Consider the following 13,796-nt stretch of genomic DNA (forward strand, 5'->3'; position numbering starts at 1 on the left):
TGCAGAGCAGACTGATAAACTGGGAAATGAGCACACAGCTGATAATGCGGAATAACCAGCTCCAGGCTGGTCAGAGCCAGAGCCCTTACACCTCGGACTACACACACCATCAGAAAATGTTTAAGTATCAGCAAGACTCAAGTGTAAGAGCACTTCCCAAGGAAGCAAAGGATTCTTTAGCATTGTCAGGCTATTACTGAACTTAAGAGCTTCTGAAAAAAGTCATCTGATCAGGTGTACAACACTCTACAGATGAGCATGAGGTACCTAGCCCCTGTGGAGAAGGCAGACAGCCTTACACAGGCACGGTGGCCTGGGCTTAACCACTGCCACGCGCCAGGGCTGGAGGAGACGTTAGGCAGGGCTGGAGAAGACAGGCTTTGCACCTACAGAGTGAGGAGAAGGAAGGGAAAACAGAGTATGTGGTGGAGGGAGGTTATCAGAATCTGGGAAGGAAGTAAAAAAGCGAGCAGCCTGGCAGGAAAAGCTTTCCCTGGAAAGAACAGTGGTATCATGTGCCATCTGGAGGCTTAAAGCAGAAATGAACAGGCTGTATTTCCTTTCTGGAGAGACAGCAATCGCACCTTTTAGGTAGTAGATACATACCTTAATCAGAGCTGACGTTAGATCAGCCTGTTTTCCTTCTGATAGTACATTCCCAACACTGGAAGCAGCATATCAGAAAACTGCCAGCATAAAAAAAAAATGTCCAGAAATCTCTTACAGAGGATAAATGTCTTCTTGCCCATCCTGCCCTGCACTGAAACAACGGCAGAGACATGGCACGGTGCGTGGAGAGTGCTTCGTCCCTGGCAATCTTCTTGTAAGCACTATGAATACACTAGGGATGCCCACAAAGCACTAGCATTACATCCAGAACATCGTTCCAAAGAATCTTGCCTTTCCCTCATCACTTGGAAAGCTGGAAGGTGAGTTAAAGTAACTCGCTTTAGATCAAACTAGACTACCTTTGCTCAGCGAGAGGGGCTAATTTGCTAGCTTTGCTTCTGGCTGTTAGGAGATGATGTCTATTAATTTAAAATGAAATAAACCTAGGAAAAGCAACTTGAATGAATAAATGGGGTTCTGCTAAATAACAGGGACAAAGAACAGGCCTGGATCCTGAATCTTTTTCTTCAGGTCTATGAAATAGTCTGAGGGGCTCCCAGCTTCTCCTCCTTGTGAGGTGTACAAACAGCTCCTTCCCTCCTGCCAGCAAAGCAGGCAGGAAGCAGCTCCTCCTGGTGCTTCCAAGTCAGGTTTTCTGCTTCGTTTGCTTCCTCCTCCCTCGCAGGCAGGAGGCTGGCATGGGCAGAGTTTGCCCAGCTGGAGAGGAGGGAGAGTGGAATGAAGCACAACACTGGAGAGAGACACCGTTTGGTATCAACTCTGTAAACGCTTCTGCGAAGTGCTGAAAATGGAACCATTTAAAGCCAGAGGTTTCAACAACATGAGGTCTTATGTGAAGAGCTGAAAGGGACTCCCTGAAGCAGTGCCACAATAACTGGAAAAAGGAAGTACAGTACCTTCTCTGGTGGGTATGAGAAGTGGGAGAACACTCTACCTACCTACCTCAGAAGCAAGTAAACTGTTGATTTTTGCTTGCCCCTCATTCTGCCCCTGGACAAAAGTGATTGCATCTGCATTTTTTAATTTCTCACATCACCCAGGAGCTGTTAAGACCTAGCATCTTTCCCATTGCTAAGGAGCCTTTTCTTTTTCCTTGAGAAAAGCAGAGTGTGCAAAGTTTTCAGGTGTTTTTCCCTTCCAAGCTCCCACGTTTGACCCTCTTCTGCAAGAGCATCCACATCTGTTCATCTCCAAACTCCATTTGCTGCCTGATAACACCGAACCAGAAAGGGCATGCAAGGGCAGCAGTATTTCTGGCTACACCCCATTTATCAAGGAAAGAACAGGACAGAAACATTGTGTCCTCTCCTCCCTGACCTCCACCTTTTTAATCTCAAAGACAGTGAAACAAATACATTGCAAGACCGGGTACGGAATGGGATTTCCAGATACACGGGTTCAGCTCTACCCACCCGAACAGACTAATGCTCCAAATGACAGCCAGAACAGTTGGCTTTGCTGAAGTTCTAATATTTCAAACCTATGTGATTTAAGAAAAAAGAAGTGAAAAATTTTGCTCCGTAAAAGTCTCCCTGAGGCTGATTGCCCCTGGCAGTGGTGGTCACCTGCTGCAGGTCCTACACTGGGAGGTTTGTTGTCACAGCTTCTCTTCTGCAGCATGAGTCTCACCAAGAGCACTCAGACAACCATTGTGTGGCTGGCACATGCTCCCACTGGAAGATGATGAGACAATCACGCTTTGCTCCTCCCATCTCACCATTTCAGAAAACACAGCAGAGTCACCATGGAGGATCACAAGATTTTACAGTAAGTGTCAGCACCCCGTGATGAACAGGAGAGCTGCTGAGTGCCAGTATCACCCTCCAGGCATGTGATCCTCCTTGGGAGTGGTTCAGATGGCAACCAGGAATGGAAACTAAGAATTTTAGAAGAAAGGGACTTAACTGAGGTAATTTTACATGCATCTACAGTCAGGTAACCTGTAATCAAGAAGCCAGCTGTAACATTACAAATATATTTCTGCACCCCCTTCTATCATTGCTCCCTGACAAGAGAACATCTCCTTCAAGGAATAAAAAAAGTCCTCAATCTTGTTTTCCTGGAAGTAAATGAGTCCTAGAAACACTGGTCCTCCCCCAAGGCTATTTCAGCAAGTGGAAATCTTTCGATTGACCTTGACGAAGTTATTGTTCCTTTAACTGGTACCAAGCTCTTCATTTAGAGAAACCACCAACTGCCAGGACATATTAGCATCGGGCCCTGGTCCTGCCAGGCAAGTCTCAACAACAGATTAACACCCTCGCAGGGAGCCCCAGTGACCATAATACACATCCTACTCAAGTGCCACCCTTGAGGATGGGAGCCCACTTTCCTTATCCACTATAAAGGCCTTCTAAATGAAATGGGTATTTTGGCAAATTAATTTTATTCAAAAGGAACCAAAAAGAAAACCCCAAGAGAGGAAAAACAAGACAGAAAGTGCTCTAGGATGATGCTTTTTAATTGTTATTTTTATATCTTTAAAAACAAATCAAACCATTAAAAACATTATAGACATGTGCTGAAATTTCCTGTACAACAGATATGAAAACAATAAAATTTGTACATCATTTCAAGATATTGAACAGTCACTTATTTGAAACACATCAACTTTTCCCTTCTTAAGCAGGCCCCAAATGGGAAAAAAAAAAAAAAAGAAAAAAAAAGAGTAGAACAGAAATGCAGGAGATGTAACTGCCACACAGTGGAGCTTTCAGCCTGAAAAGCACATAGCTTTAGATAAGCAACAGCGAGAAAAAACACTGACCAAAGAGACAGATCTTGGCAATTATAACACAGAGAACATCAGAAGGCAGGGAAAAAAATATTTGCAGGAATTCAAGTCCTGACCAAGACAGATCCACAAGGCAGTAGAGCATTACCTGCAACCTCCCTCTTCCTGCAGAGATACCCTGTGAGGCATGCCCGACTTACTCACATCGACACTATGGCCAACTTTATGTTTACAACATTTTAAACCTCACCAACTTCTTCCACCTATACCTGGAATCTGCAGGTGATTTACTTCAAACTTCAGTCTCTTCTCACAACGAGTCGGTTTTGGGAAAACACAGTTGTATTAAAAATGGATACTCATTAGATGACACAAGTGAGAATTTGGCACCTGCTTCCAACATCAAAACAATGGGACAGATACGTTTGTCTTCTATAAGACTATCTGGGTGTTGGTTAGGCAGAAACACATACCATTCTAGCTAGTTTTCTGATGTTCTGCTGCAATATAATGCAAACACATGACCTAGCGTAGAAGATTCATCTCCCTCTCTTCGGTGCTATACAAAACAAGGGCCTTCTGAAGCAAGAGAGAATTCATGACCCTAAGGCAGCAAGTTCTTGGGAGACCTGGAAAAATGCATACTGGCTCTGTGCTCTGCACAGATGTGCAGTAATTAAAAGATTAAGAGAGGAAAAAAAAAAACAAACCAACATGACTGTAAGAGGCAGACTTTCCTCCCTCCCAGCTCCTTTGGAATGGTTCTGTTTGGTCCAAGTGGTTTATCTTTGTTTGTCATCTGACAGCAGCTTAGGAAGCACACTGGGTGAGAGATCCACTATGTGGACTGCCAGTTTGGATGGAGTTGGGCAGGATCATTAACCTCGTGGGGGTTTTTTAAATTTATTTTTTTAAAAGTATTTCAGAGAAAGAGAGGAGGGGGAAAAAAAAAAAAAAAAAGATATTCAAGAACCCACAAGTGGCTGCTACAAAAAAAAAACAAACCAAAAAAACCCACCCAAAGCTGAAGCACTCTGTGGTTTGTCCTCCAGTTTTGCTCACACACAGCACACCACAATTTCACACCAGGTTGTAAAAAATTCCTCTGGATATCTGTAAAGTTACAGTTGTGCACCAGGAATTCCTACATTTTCCTTCAGCTGACAGTGAACTCTGCAAGGTTGCCAGGTTCCACTGTAATGCCACATATACTCCTAGTATCTGTAGCTTTTTCTGACAACTCTGCTACAACAAACCAACCCCCCAAAACAAAAAAAAAGCAGCAGAATTCCAGGGACCCTGGTTATTAAACCTTCATAAGATTTTCACCGCTTTATAGCTATTCTATAGCATTATTCATAAACTTCATATTCGTCTGCAATGCAACCAGTGCAATGATCCGAAGACCAAAAGACACCCCCCCCCCCCCCAGCTACTGTAGAAGTCCTTCATTGGTAATGCCTTCATAAGTCTAACAGTTATGTACCAGCAAAATAAATCCAATCTAATCCTTGACTTGTAAAATCAGCAACTAGGGGTTTTCTGCTTGTTTGTTCTCTTTTTAAAAGGACCAGTTGAAACGACAGCAGCAGTATATTGCAAATAATTATAAAACAACTACGTTAGATCAATGAGATGCAGGCAGGTAAGATGTGTCTCAGTTTTGAATGGCTAAAACAACTGAGAAATTGGTCTTTAGAGCAGGATTTTATGCAATTTGTTTTGGTAGAAACAGTAAAGCCAGTCAATCTGTTTGGGAGTGCTTGGACACTTGGAACCTTAGTTTTGACATTTTCACAGATTTATATATTCGAGGAAAACCAAAAACAATGATAAAAAGACACCAACCTGAGTAAAACTCTATTAGAATAGAGTGATCATTATTCAGTAAATCATATATTGCACCTTTAAATAAATCATTATATATTGTATAAAAACAGGAGTATCAGCCAGGAACAGGGAGGAGCTATTCTGTCCTTCATACACACCCCCACACGCCCCCGCACACACATTCACATATTCACTTGCTCAGTTTTTTTCCTATAGTTAAAGCTCAGAGTGGCAGACCACACTCCTTTTCCTCTAGCAGAGGCACCGAAACATTAAGGCAGGGGATATTTGTGGTGAAATGCAAAAACAAAGCTCACCTCCAAACTTCTGGACAGTCCTGCCAACAGTGCAACTACAGTTAAGTTTGACATAAGCCTTATTTAAAAATCTGTGTTCTCATTAAGAGTTTCAGTACAAAAATAGAATCTCTGCTGTTTTTTTTTCTAGAGTAGCAACTAGAAAAGGCACAATTTCCAAGTATAAATGTCCATTTGAAGGAGCTGTTTGTACTCCTTTTTTTTAAATAAAAAGGAACACAGAAAAAAAAAAAAATCAATCACAGAGGCACATATCTATTAGCTAAGTAACCAGATACAGTAGATAAAATATGTTCCTGAAATTTATAATTAAATATATTAAAACAGCCCACAAGCCTGGTGTCTGTAAATGAAATCATATAAAGTTGTAATAAAAAGCTTGTGTTATTAATATTTAAATTCTAGTTCACCATTCATACTGCAAATGCTATTTCACCTATCAGTACTGTTAAATTTCCAAGAAAAAGCAAGATTCCTCTGTTAACTTTAAAGAGTTTTCCTTGGGTTTTTTGTTTTGTTTCGTTTCTTTTTTTTTTTTTCTTTTTTTTTTCTTTTTTTAATACCAATCTGTGGCTCCTCTGCCAGCATTGTGTAGATCACATCTTTGAACGTGGACAGAACTGGAGAAGCCAGACATGAGACACTGCACACAATCCCGGAAAACATGAGTAGAACATCTCCCTTTCCTGTGCGCAGCTAACACCTCCTGGAGACACTGTGCTCCTTCCGGGCTATGCGTGGTAGCCATTTGCCTTCCCAAAGCCTGGCCCAGGTGTGAAGTTTTCATAGATTGCCATTGCTGTCATGTTTTGGTAAATAAGATCCGTTTTCTTGTCTTTCTGGGATCTAATAATATCCATCACACACTGGTTTAGGAAGACGTACTGGTCCTGATGGGAGAAAAAGAGAGGGTAATACATTTCTAGAAAATACCAGATTTTGGAATTAATTCTGCTCCTGAATATAGGCTTTGGATGCACTGCACTGAATGTTATCAGAGTATTTTTTAGAAGTTGTATGTATAGTTCATAGAAAATAGGGCTGGAAAGGACCTTATGATGTCATCTGATCAACCTCCTGTAAAAAACCACGATCAAATTTACTGTCATACCTAATACCCTCTTAAAAGACTTTCACGATGGAGATTTTACAGCCTTTTGCAAATCAGCTTAAGTTAATCCACACAAATTTCGAATCGAAGTGATAATTTCAGCAGGAACGTGTGTGTTCCTACAGAACACAAAAGAAAAGATGCACACCGAGACCACTTGACTCAAGACAATTCTGGCTCACAGCTATAAGGACAAAACTCACATGGGTAAAACAAGCTGCAAAAAAAACTTTTCCAGATTTTGATTCTTTCCAGCTGCAAATGTCAGTCCTACAAAGTACTCCGTAAAGAGATTGATTGGACATACTACGGTCCCTGGCTGCAACTACTGTTGTGGGAAGAGATGAGGCAGGAAGGAGGGAAGTTAAATAAAGGCAATTTCAGATTGCTCCTTAAGTATCTTATCTTCCTGTAATTCTGAGCTACATCTTGAGTCCACCCTTCCTGGATTATTACACACATTTGAAAAACATGCTGCTGGATGAAACACAGCCTTACCTCAGTTTGCACCATTAAAGGTCGGTGCATGCGAAGATCATACACCACTCCGTACACATCCACAGTATTCTCCATTTCAATCTGCTGAATCAGGCGGTCAATGGCAATGAACGTCCCTGTCCTCCCAACACCAGCACTGCAACGACACGGGGAGGCTATTTACTGCTTTCTCGCAACCACCCTGCTCACTCGCCGGTGGCCTGATGAAAAGCCAGTGAAGCTAGTAAGATGCCTTCTATTCTTTCAGTGGCATAGGTATTAAAAGCCTCTGCAGCCCAGACAGGTGGTTCTTACCAAGAGGGAGGGAGGACGTGCTTCTAGGCTTCCCAGCCTTGAAGGTGCACAAGATTACATATAAAAGCACTTGAAAAGGCAACTTTTTCAGCCAAGTTTGCCAGGCTAGGAGAGACTGTCTATTCTAATGAAATTTTGTATCACATACTTTGCTACCTATATAGCATTGCTACCTTTCTGAAGCAGGGGGCAAAGGTTTTAATTTGGCAGGGTGAATAGCCCATGTCCTTAAGCAAAGAAACTTATTTTTCTTTCCTCTCTTTCTTTGTTGTTTTTTTTTTTTGTTTGTTTGTTTTTTTTTTAAAATCACATTGAAAAAGATTTGTTCTTAAAAAAGCTGTAAGATAAAAGTGTGTCTAACACAAACACGTTCTTCCTACCTGCAGTGCACCAGAGTAGGAGAGTCGATTGGATTTTGACTGCTGTACTCATGAACAAGGTGTCTAAAGTTGATGAGAAGGTCTGTTGTCTCCGGCACTCCGTGATCTGGCCAGGAGGTGAAGTGGAACTGGCGCACCGTGTGGCTCTCTGGTGTGTTGGACTAGAAGAATACACATTAAAAAAAAAAAACAAAACTGGCTTCAGAGGAGCAACAGTAGGGCTTCCTGCTGTAGGTACTGGGCAAAGCTCAGCTTCATTAAAGATGCCTATTACAAAGTGTGCAGTAATTTGACCAATGATATTTCAATTTCCCTCTTCCTTCTGCTCTGGTAGAGAATACTTTGAAATAATTTCCATTTACTTTTCACTTTACTCCAAGATCATCTCTGCTGCATTACATTTGCTGACAGAGATGGGGCTAATTGTTTGGTCTAGCAGGTATCACAAGTACCTGCACAAGCACAAGTTTTGGTGCAAGCCTCAGGGAAACACGAGCTGCAGGATCACTGACGGGGCAATCGGTAATTCCCATTAGCAGGCTGGATTTTGCTGGCAGATCCCTTTCTGCCACAGGGAGGGTCTTACTGACAACTCATTGCCACCTCTGGCTATGTTACTAAAACACTGTTGTGAGAAGCCAGAGCATATGAACAAATGCATACACATAAATATCGCAGGAATCTTGTTGTCAGTATGTAGTGTGAAAGATTTTAAATCGTACTTTTAGCAGAAAGCAGACCAATACATTCAAAGCCTCAAATTAAAATAAACCACTCTTATCCTTTTCCCTCAGATAACTTTGAATTTGATTAAGTTTTAGTGAAATTATTATATTCTGTCACTCCAGTGTTTCTTGACATATGAAGTCACAGTGATATGATAAACCACTTCTACAGATATTTATACACTAACACAACCGAGGGGGTACGCACCTTTTCTACAGTGAAGTCCCTTATTGTCCATTCTGGAAGGACAATCTCTGACACCATTGTCACAATAATGTCACCATAGCTCTTGGACTGTTCGTCTGGCCAGTATTGCTCACATTTAGTCTAAGAAGAGAGTTACAAGGTTAGACACACAGCAATGAAGCAACTGACTGTTAGTTTTAAATAACACACCACTTGACGCAGGGCTAGAAAACACGTCGCCCTTCCCAATGGCCTATCCCAGGGCAGGAGAAGCTCTACCAAAATCATTCTTTAGGGAGAGGAACCCACCCTTAAAGACAGCGATACCGCAACCCTCCTGAGACAAGCTATTCTGGTAGTCAGCAGGTATAAAAATGGGAGAAAGCTTAAAAAAAAAATTTGGCTTATTTAATTTAGAAAACAGTCTTCCAGTAAGTGGATGGCTGTTAAAAGACAGTGGTCAGTCTCCAACCTACTAGGGCAACAACAAAATTAGAAGAGAACCAACCATCTTCAAGAGACAGTTCAGTTTTAATAAAAACACACCCGGGCTTGTTCAACACATTTTGTCAACATAACAATAGAGTAGATATTCTTCTCCCAAATCATGCGCCAGAAGTCTTCTATAGTATTGGGCAAAGGACCCTGTGCAGCAATAAATGCCTTCTTTGAGTTATAGCCCTAAGAAGGGAAAAAAAAAAAAAAAGAAAAAAATAAATATCACACACACATGTGCATCAATGAGACATAAAAAGCCCATTTTGAACATCATTATGAGCTGTTAAGCCTACATCATAAAAATACACATTATATTTCATTTCAACTAACGAAGCAACTTACAGGCATATAGTTTGCATTAATATAATCATCAGTTGCAGAGCTTTGATCTGAAAGTTTAACACGAGAAATATCATCTGCAGAAAGAAAAAAGGAAAAGAAAATTATGCATTTTAGAACCAGAACCTTTCAGCAAAATACTGCTTATCTAATGCATGGTTTCTAAATGAAAGGTGTTTTAGAACAATGTGCATTTTAGGAATAAGAATATAACTTTAGGAATCATAAATAGCAGTAGTTTAGAATTTTTATAATGAAAGCCTTCAGAAGAATGAGTAGCCAGGATAAAGATTCAGAATATTCAACACAGGTTTTTTGTTTGGGGTTTTTTTTTTTTTTTTCCCACCTCTTTTTTTAAAACTTGGTTTGGCTTTGCACATCTGTATATTTTTAAGCCAACACAAAACTATGGTTTTCATTACTGGAGAAAAATAGGTAATTTAACTACAGTTCTAATTACTGGAGAATTTGTCTCCAGCTGCCATTGCAGCTAATGTTTTTCCTCCAAAGCACCCCTAAGTACCTGTCACTGTTCGCCTTCCAATTCCCTCTTACACTCTGCTATGTTGGGATGCCCACAGACAACTTGGCAGGGCTTCAGGTCTTAGTTCATCTGCAAAGCTGGCCAGCAAGGTCTTAATATTTCTCATTGCTCTGCACATCTATCTGTCTGTAGTCAACCGTTAACCTCTTGTTTTTTCAGTCTAGACTGCAAATTTCTCACAAATGGAGAATTAAAATTATTTAATTAAGGGTAAAGTTCTTTAAAGAGCTTTCTTGAGTGAAAGTTTGGGAACTTTAGGGAACATTCTTGAGGGAAAGCTCTTTCAGTTTGCTTATACAGTGATTTTGGGAAAGCAGCAGCCCAAATTCATTCATTTGGAAATTGACAACATTAATCCCTCTTTGAAACCTCTGGGTACTATTAAAGCCAAATTAGCCAAACCCAAGGTTTTTCACCTAAAATCTGAACCAGTGGAAGATGCAAAACCAAAGAGAGTAACTCACATGGTAAGACGTTGTTGTATCTATTTTTTCCCCTGTTCTCAGCAAGTTCAGCAGCAAATTTGGGCTGATGAACACCAGCAGACTTGAGTTCCTACAATAAAAGAAGGATTCATGAGCATCTGGTTCTGGTTTAGGAATCATACAGAAACACATGACTGAAACAGACAAATACTCCAAATGCTCTTGGCCTTTGCTGTAAAAGTAAGCATGTTAAACTGGGATAAAAGATGATAGAAATCATCTTTTACAGAGCGGGAGGGTGACAGTGGCAAACCTGATAGAGAAGGGATTAATACAGCTTGTAGGAATAGTTGCGTGTTTAAAACCCAGAGATGGACTTTAAAAGCCCAGAAACAGTTTTGCAGAAATACGTGACACTGACATCAACGGTGCACTCGTTCTGACCCCAAGGCAGTGAACCACTTGGCATAAGCTTTGCAGACATTTCAGGGAGAAAGGGAGCAAGTACATCATGAAAAGACTGAAGGAAGCAAAATCTGAGAGGCAGGCAAGGTGGAGCACCAGCCTGCAAAGTACAATCAAAGGGACAGAATTTGATCTGGAAAGAAGAAGTCAATTAACAGCTTCAAGGAGATGAAAAAAAATGAGATTTTTTAACAGCAGACATGACAAGACAGAATCCTTACTGACACTTGATTCCTGTCTTTTGTACCTTATAACAATTGAGCTTTAGCACATTTCACAGAAAAACATTTATGGTCACTAAGCAAATGATAATTGCCATTTTTCTGACTGCTCCTTTGAGCTATTCACAGGTGTGGTTTGCAAGTCACACCTATGCACTGAGGTAGTCAGTGATATTAGCGAGAGACCTGTCTTGCTGTGTAGAAAAAACAAAAAACAGATAAAAAAAACCAAAGTGCAGAGAAGTTAAAGAGCTTTCCCTAGGCTAACTCTGTAGTGCGACTAGGGCAAGGACTCAGGAGATCCTGTCTCTGGTGAGAGCTCTGACCAGTAGGCCATGCTACAAGCTCACAGGTAGAGATAATAGTTCAGGATATGAAGTATATATCATGCGCTTCAACTAAATTTGAAGCTGTATCAGGGAAGGGAAGGCTATACATGAGGCTTAATAATCTCTGTAATAAAGGTCCCTTCTCTTCCCCTTCAGTAAGCCTCCCGTATGCTCCATAGGAAAGCTAATTTGCCTTTCCAAAAATATTTATCATGAAGCTCTCTCCACTGAAGGCACATACCTCATACTCTTCAGCAAAACCACAGTTGGAGTCAGCTTGCTGCTTCTTAAAGTAGGACTCAAAGTTCTCCACTTTAATCATTTTTGATCTAAAATGAGAAAAGCCATGTATTGGTAACTAGTATTAGGTAAATAAACCATGAATTCAGTTCATGTGTTAGAAAGTATGCTTTACTTACTTCTTGATTCTTCAGGGGAGGGTGGGGGGGGGGGAAGAAAAAGAGGTTGATTAGACACATGCAGCTGTATTTTTCACTATGTGAATCTAAGAATGAAAGCATGACTGTTAGTAGCAGCCACAAAACTGCATTTACAGGGGACAGGATATCAAGCATAGTATTTAACTGATCTGTTAAACCAAGAAGAGAATAGTGCATCCTTCAGGAGAAGAATATCACAGAAGGCAGCAGTCAGCTGCTTCTGTACTGCCATCACTTTGGCCCCATTCCCTGGTGTATTTTATGTCAACTATCAAAGTCTACACAGGTGGGACTTCATGGAGTGCTCCAGCCATGCCTTTCCATCAGCATAAGAACTGATGCAAGAACCAATACTGTGATTCAATTGCACTGCCTGTGACTTCCAATATATTGTGGTTACCCTCCCATGGCCAGCTTTTACAATCCCAACATTATCCAAATTAATGGCTCGGTGCAAAGTAGTCATAAAGCAAAGGAAAATTCAGGCCACAGTGCAGAATTTTGCCTATGTGCACTTTATCAACAATTTGGATTGTCTCCTCAATGTGCACAGAAGCCTGTGTTTCATTCAAACATCCTGTTTTTCAGAACTCCGTGGACCATTTGTGTGTCTAACAGCAATTCATGAAGCAAGCACTCAAATCCCTGTGGCAGCTCTAAAAGTCTTGATCAATATGATTACTTTTAGTCTGCAGGCTGGAGTCTTTAAATTCCATGATGAATTAATACTGCAAAATTCTACACAAAACTGTACAGAAAACAAGTATCAGGATTCAGAGAAAGTTCTGCAAATATCACTTGAGCCCAGAAAACAATGTGTGAAAGGATATGGACTTACTTAATTGGAGAAAAGGACACTTCAGTATTTCTTTTATCTTTCCTATAAGGCGAAAGAAAACAACACAATAGGTTCACAGTAGAATTTAATGGAATGCATATGAGATTTCTGACAACAGTTATTTCCTGTGCCCATTCAGAACAATTTCTTTTAAAGCATCTCATTCTGTGAAAAAAAAAAAAAAACCAAACCAAAAAACCCTCCTGAGGCAAACCTTACACCTGGAGTAAGAATAAAATACTTCATCCTTCATTCAGTGATGTTGTGCAACGGGACTGTTTCTTTCTGTTGGAACCACAGTATAATGCCTGAACACAAAGCACAAAGTTTGGTGGAAGAAGTACATCTGAGGGATCTGCATCACTAGCTAACATCTCAGGAGAACTGCTACTAATCCCAGAATCCCTATAGTAAGTGTTCAACAGTGGTACTGAAAGTGGTAGTTGAATGAAAATAAGCAGTCCTAGCTTTAAAGGAAGCTCTTCTCATTATTGTCCACAGCTATTGGACATGCTTGTAAAACCAACAGCAGTTAATCAAAGAAACTAAGAAAACCGGACTAAGGGCCCTACAGCTAACTCTTTGCATGACCAGAAACAGGACAAAGCCTTTGTGAACTCTTAAGTCCCATTTTATTTGTAAAAGATTGGAAACCGAGAGACCAGCTCAAACCCTAGGCAACTCGCTCCAGAATGGAAGTTTCATGTGACAGGCCATCAAGCAATTAAACAGCATGATTAATGGATAATTTAAAATAAAACCATCTAAGATACAATTACATATGTCTTTAGCACAATAATTTGTGTTGCTTGCTCACTTCTGACTGAATTACTTTATCAGCATGCATGGATTCAGAAGAGCTAAACAAAACAAATCTTAACTTATTAGTCTGTAACTAAAGGGTTGAACAAAGTCATTTAACTAGTTTGATACATCATCTCTAATCTGTAACATACAAACAAGATTTTTAATAGAATGTATTTTAAAGCAT

The 13,796-nt window shown here is 40.5% G+C and overlaps 1 protein-coding gene across 13 annotated transcripts in view; it reads right to left on the reverse strand.

Annotated features, from left to right (window-relative positions):
* Nucleotides 1-3,073: 3,073 nt before the first annotated feature.
* PTPRJ (protein tyrosine phosphatase receptor type J) overlaps nucleotides 3,074-13,796 on the reverse strand; it is a 98,843-nt gene continuing 88,120 nt past the window's right edge. For all 13 annotated transcript variants that reach the window (XM_041129256.1, XM_041129259.1, XM_041129257.1 and 10 more), the window contains 10 exons: nucleotides 12,806-12,847; nucleotides 11,947-11,955; nucleotides 11,769-11,856; nucleotides 10,552-10,642; nucleotides 9,547-9,620; nucleotides 9,253-9,387; nucleotides 8,728-8,847; nucleotides 7,795-7,955; nucleotides 7,121-7,256; nucleotides 3,074-6,401 (listed from right to left, as the gene is read on the reverse strand). In XM_041129256.1, the coding sequence (XP_040985190.1) occupies nucleotides 6,243-6,401; nucleotides 7,121-7,256; nucleotides 7,795-7,955; nucleotides 8,728-8,847; nucleotides 9,253-9,387; nucleotides 9,547-9,620; nucleotides 10,552-10,642; nucleotides 11,769-11,856; nucleotides 11,947-11,955; nucleotides 12,806-12,847 (1,015 nt within the window). In that variant the 3' untranslated portion in view covers nucleotides 3,074-6,242. The remainder of the gene's footprint in view (nucleotides 6,402-7,120; nucleotides 7,257-7,794; nucleotides 7,956-8,727; nucleotides 8,848-9,252; nucleotides 9,388-9,546; nucleotides 9,621-10,551; nucleotides 10,643-11,768; nucleotides 11,857-11,946; nucleotides 11,956-12,805; nucleotides 12,848-13,796) is intronic.

Source organism: Aquila chrysaetos, chromosome 16 (assembly GCF_900496995.4).
Source record: "Aquila chrysaetos chrysaetos chromosome 16, bAquChr1.4, whole genome shotgun sequence".
Classification (NCBI taxonomy): Eukaryota; Metazoa; Chordata; class Aves; order Accipitriformes; family Accipitridae; genus Aquila; species Aquila chrysaetos.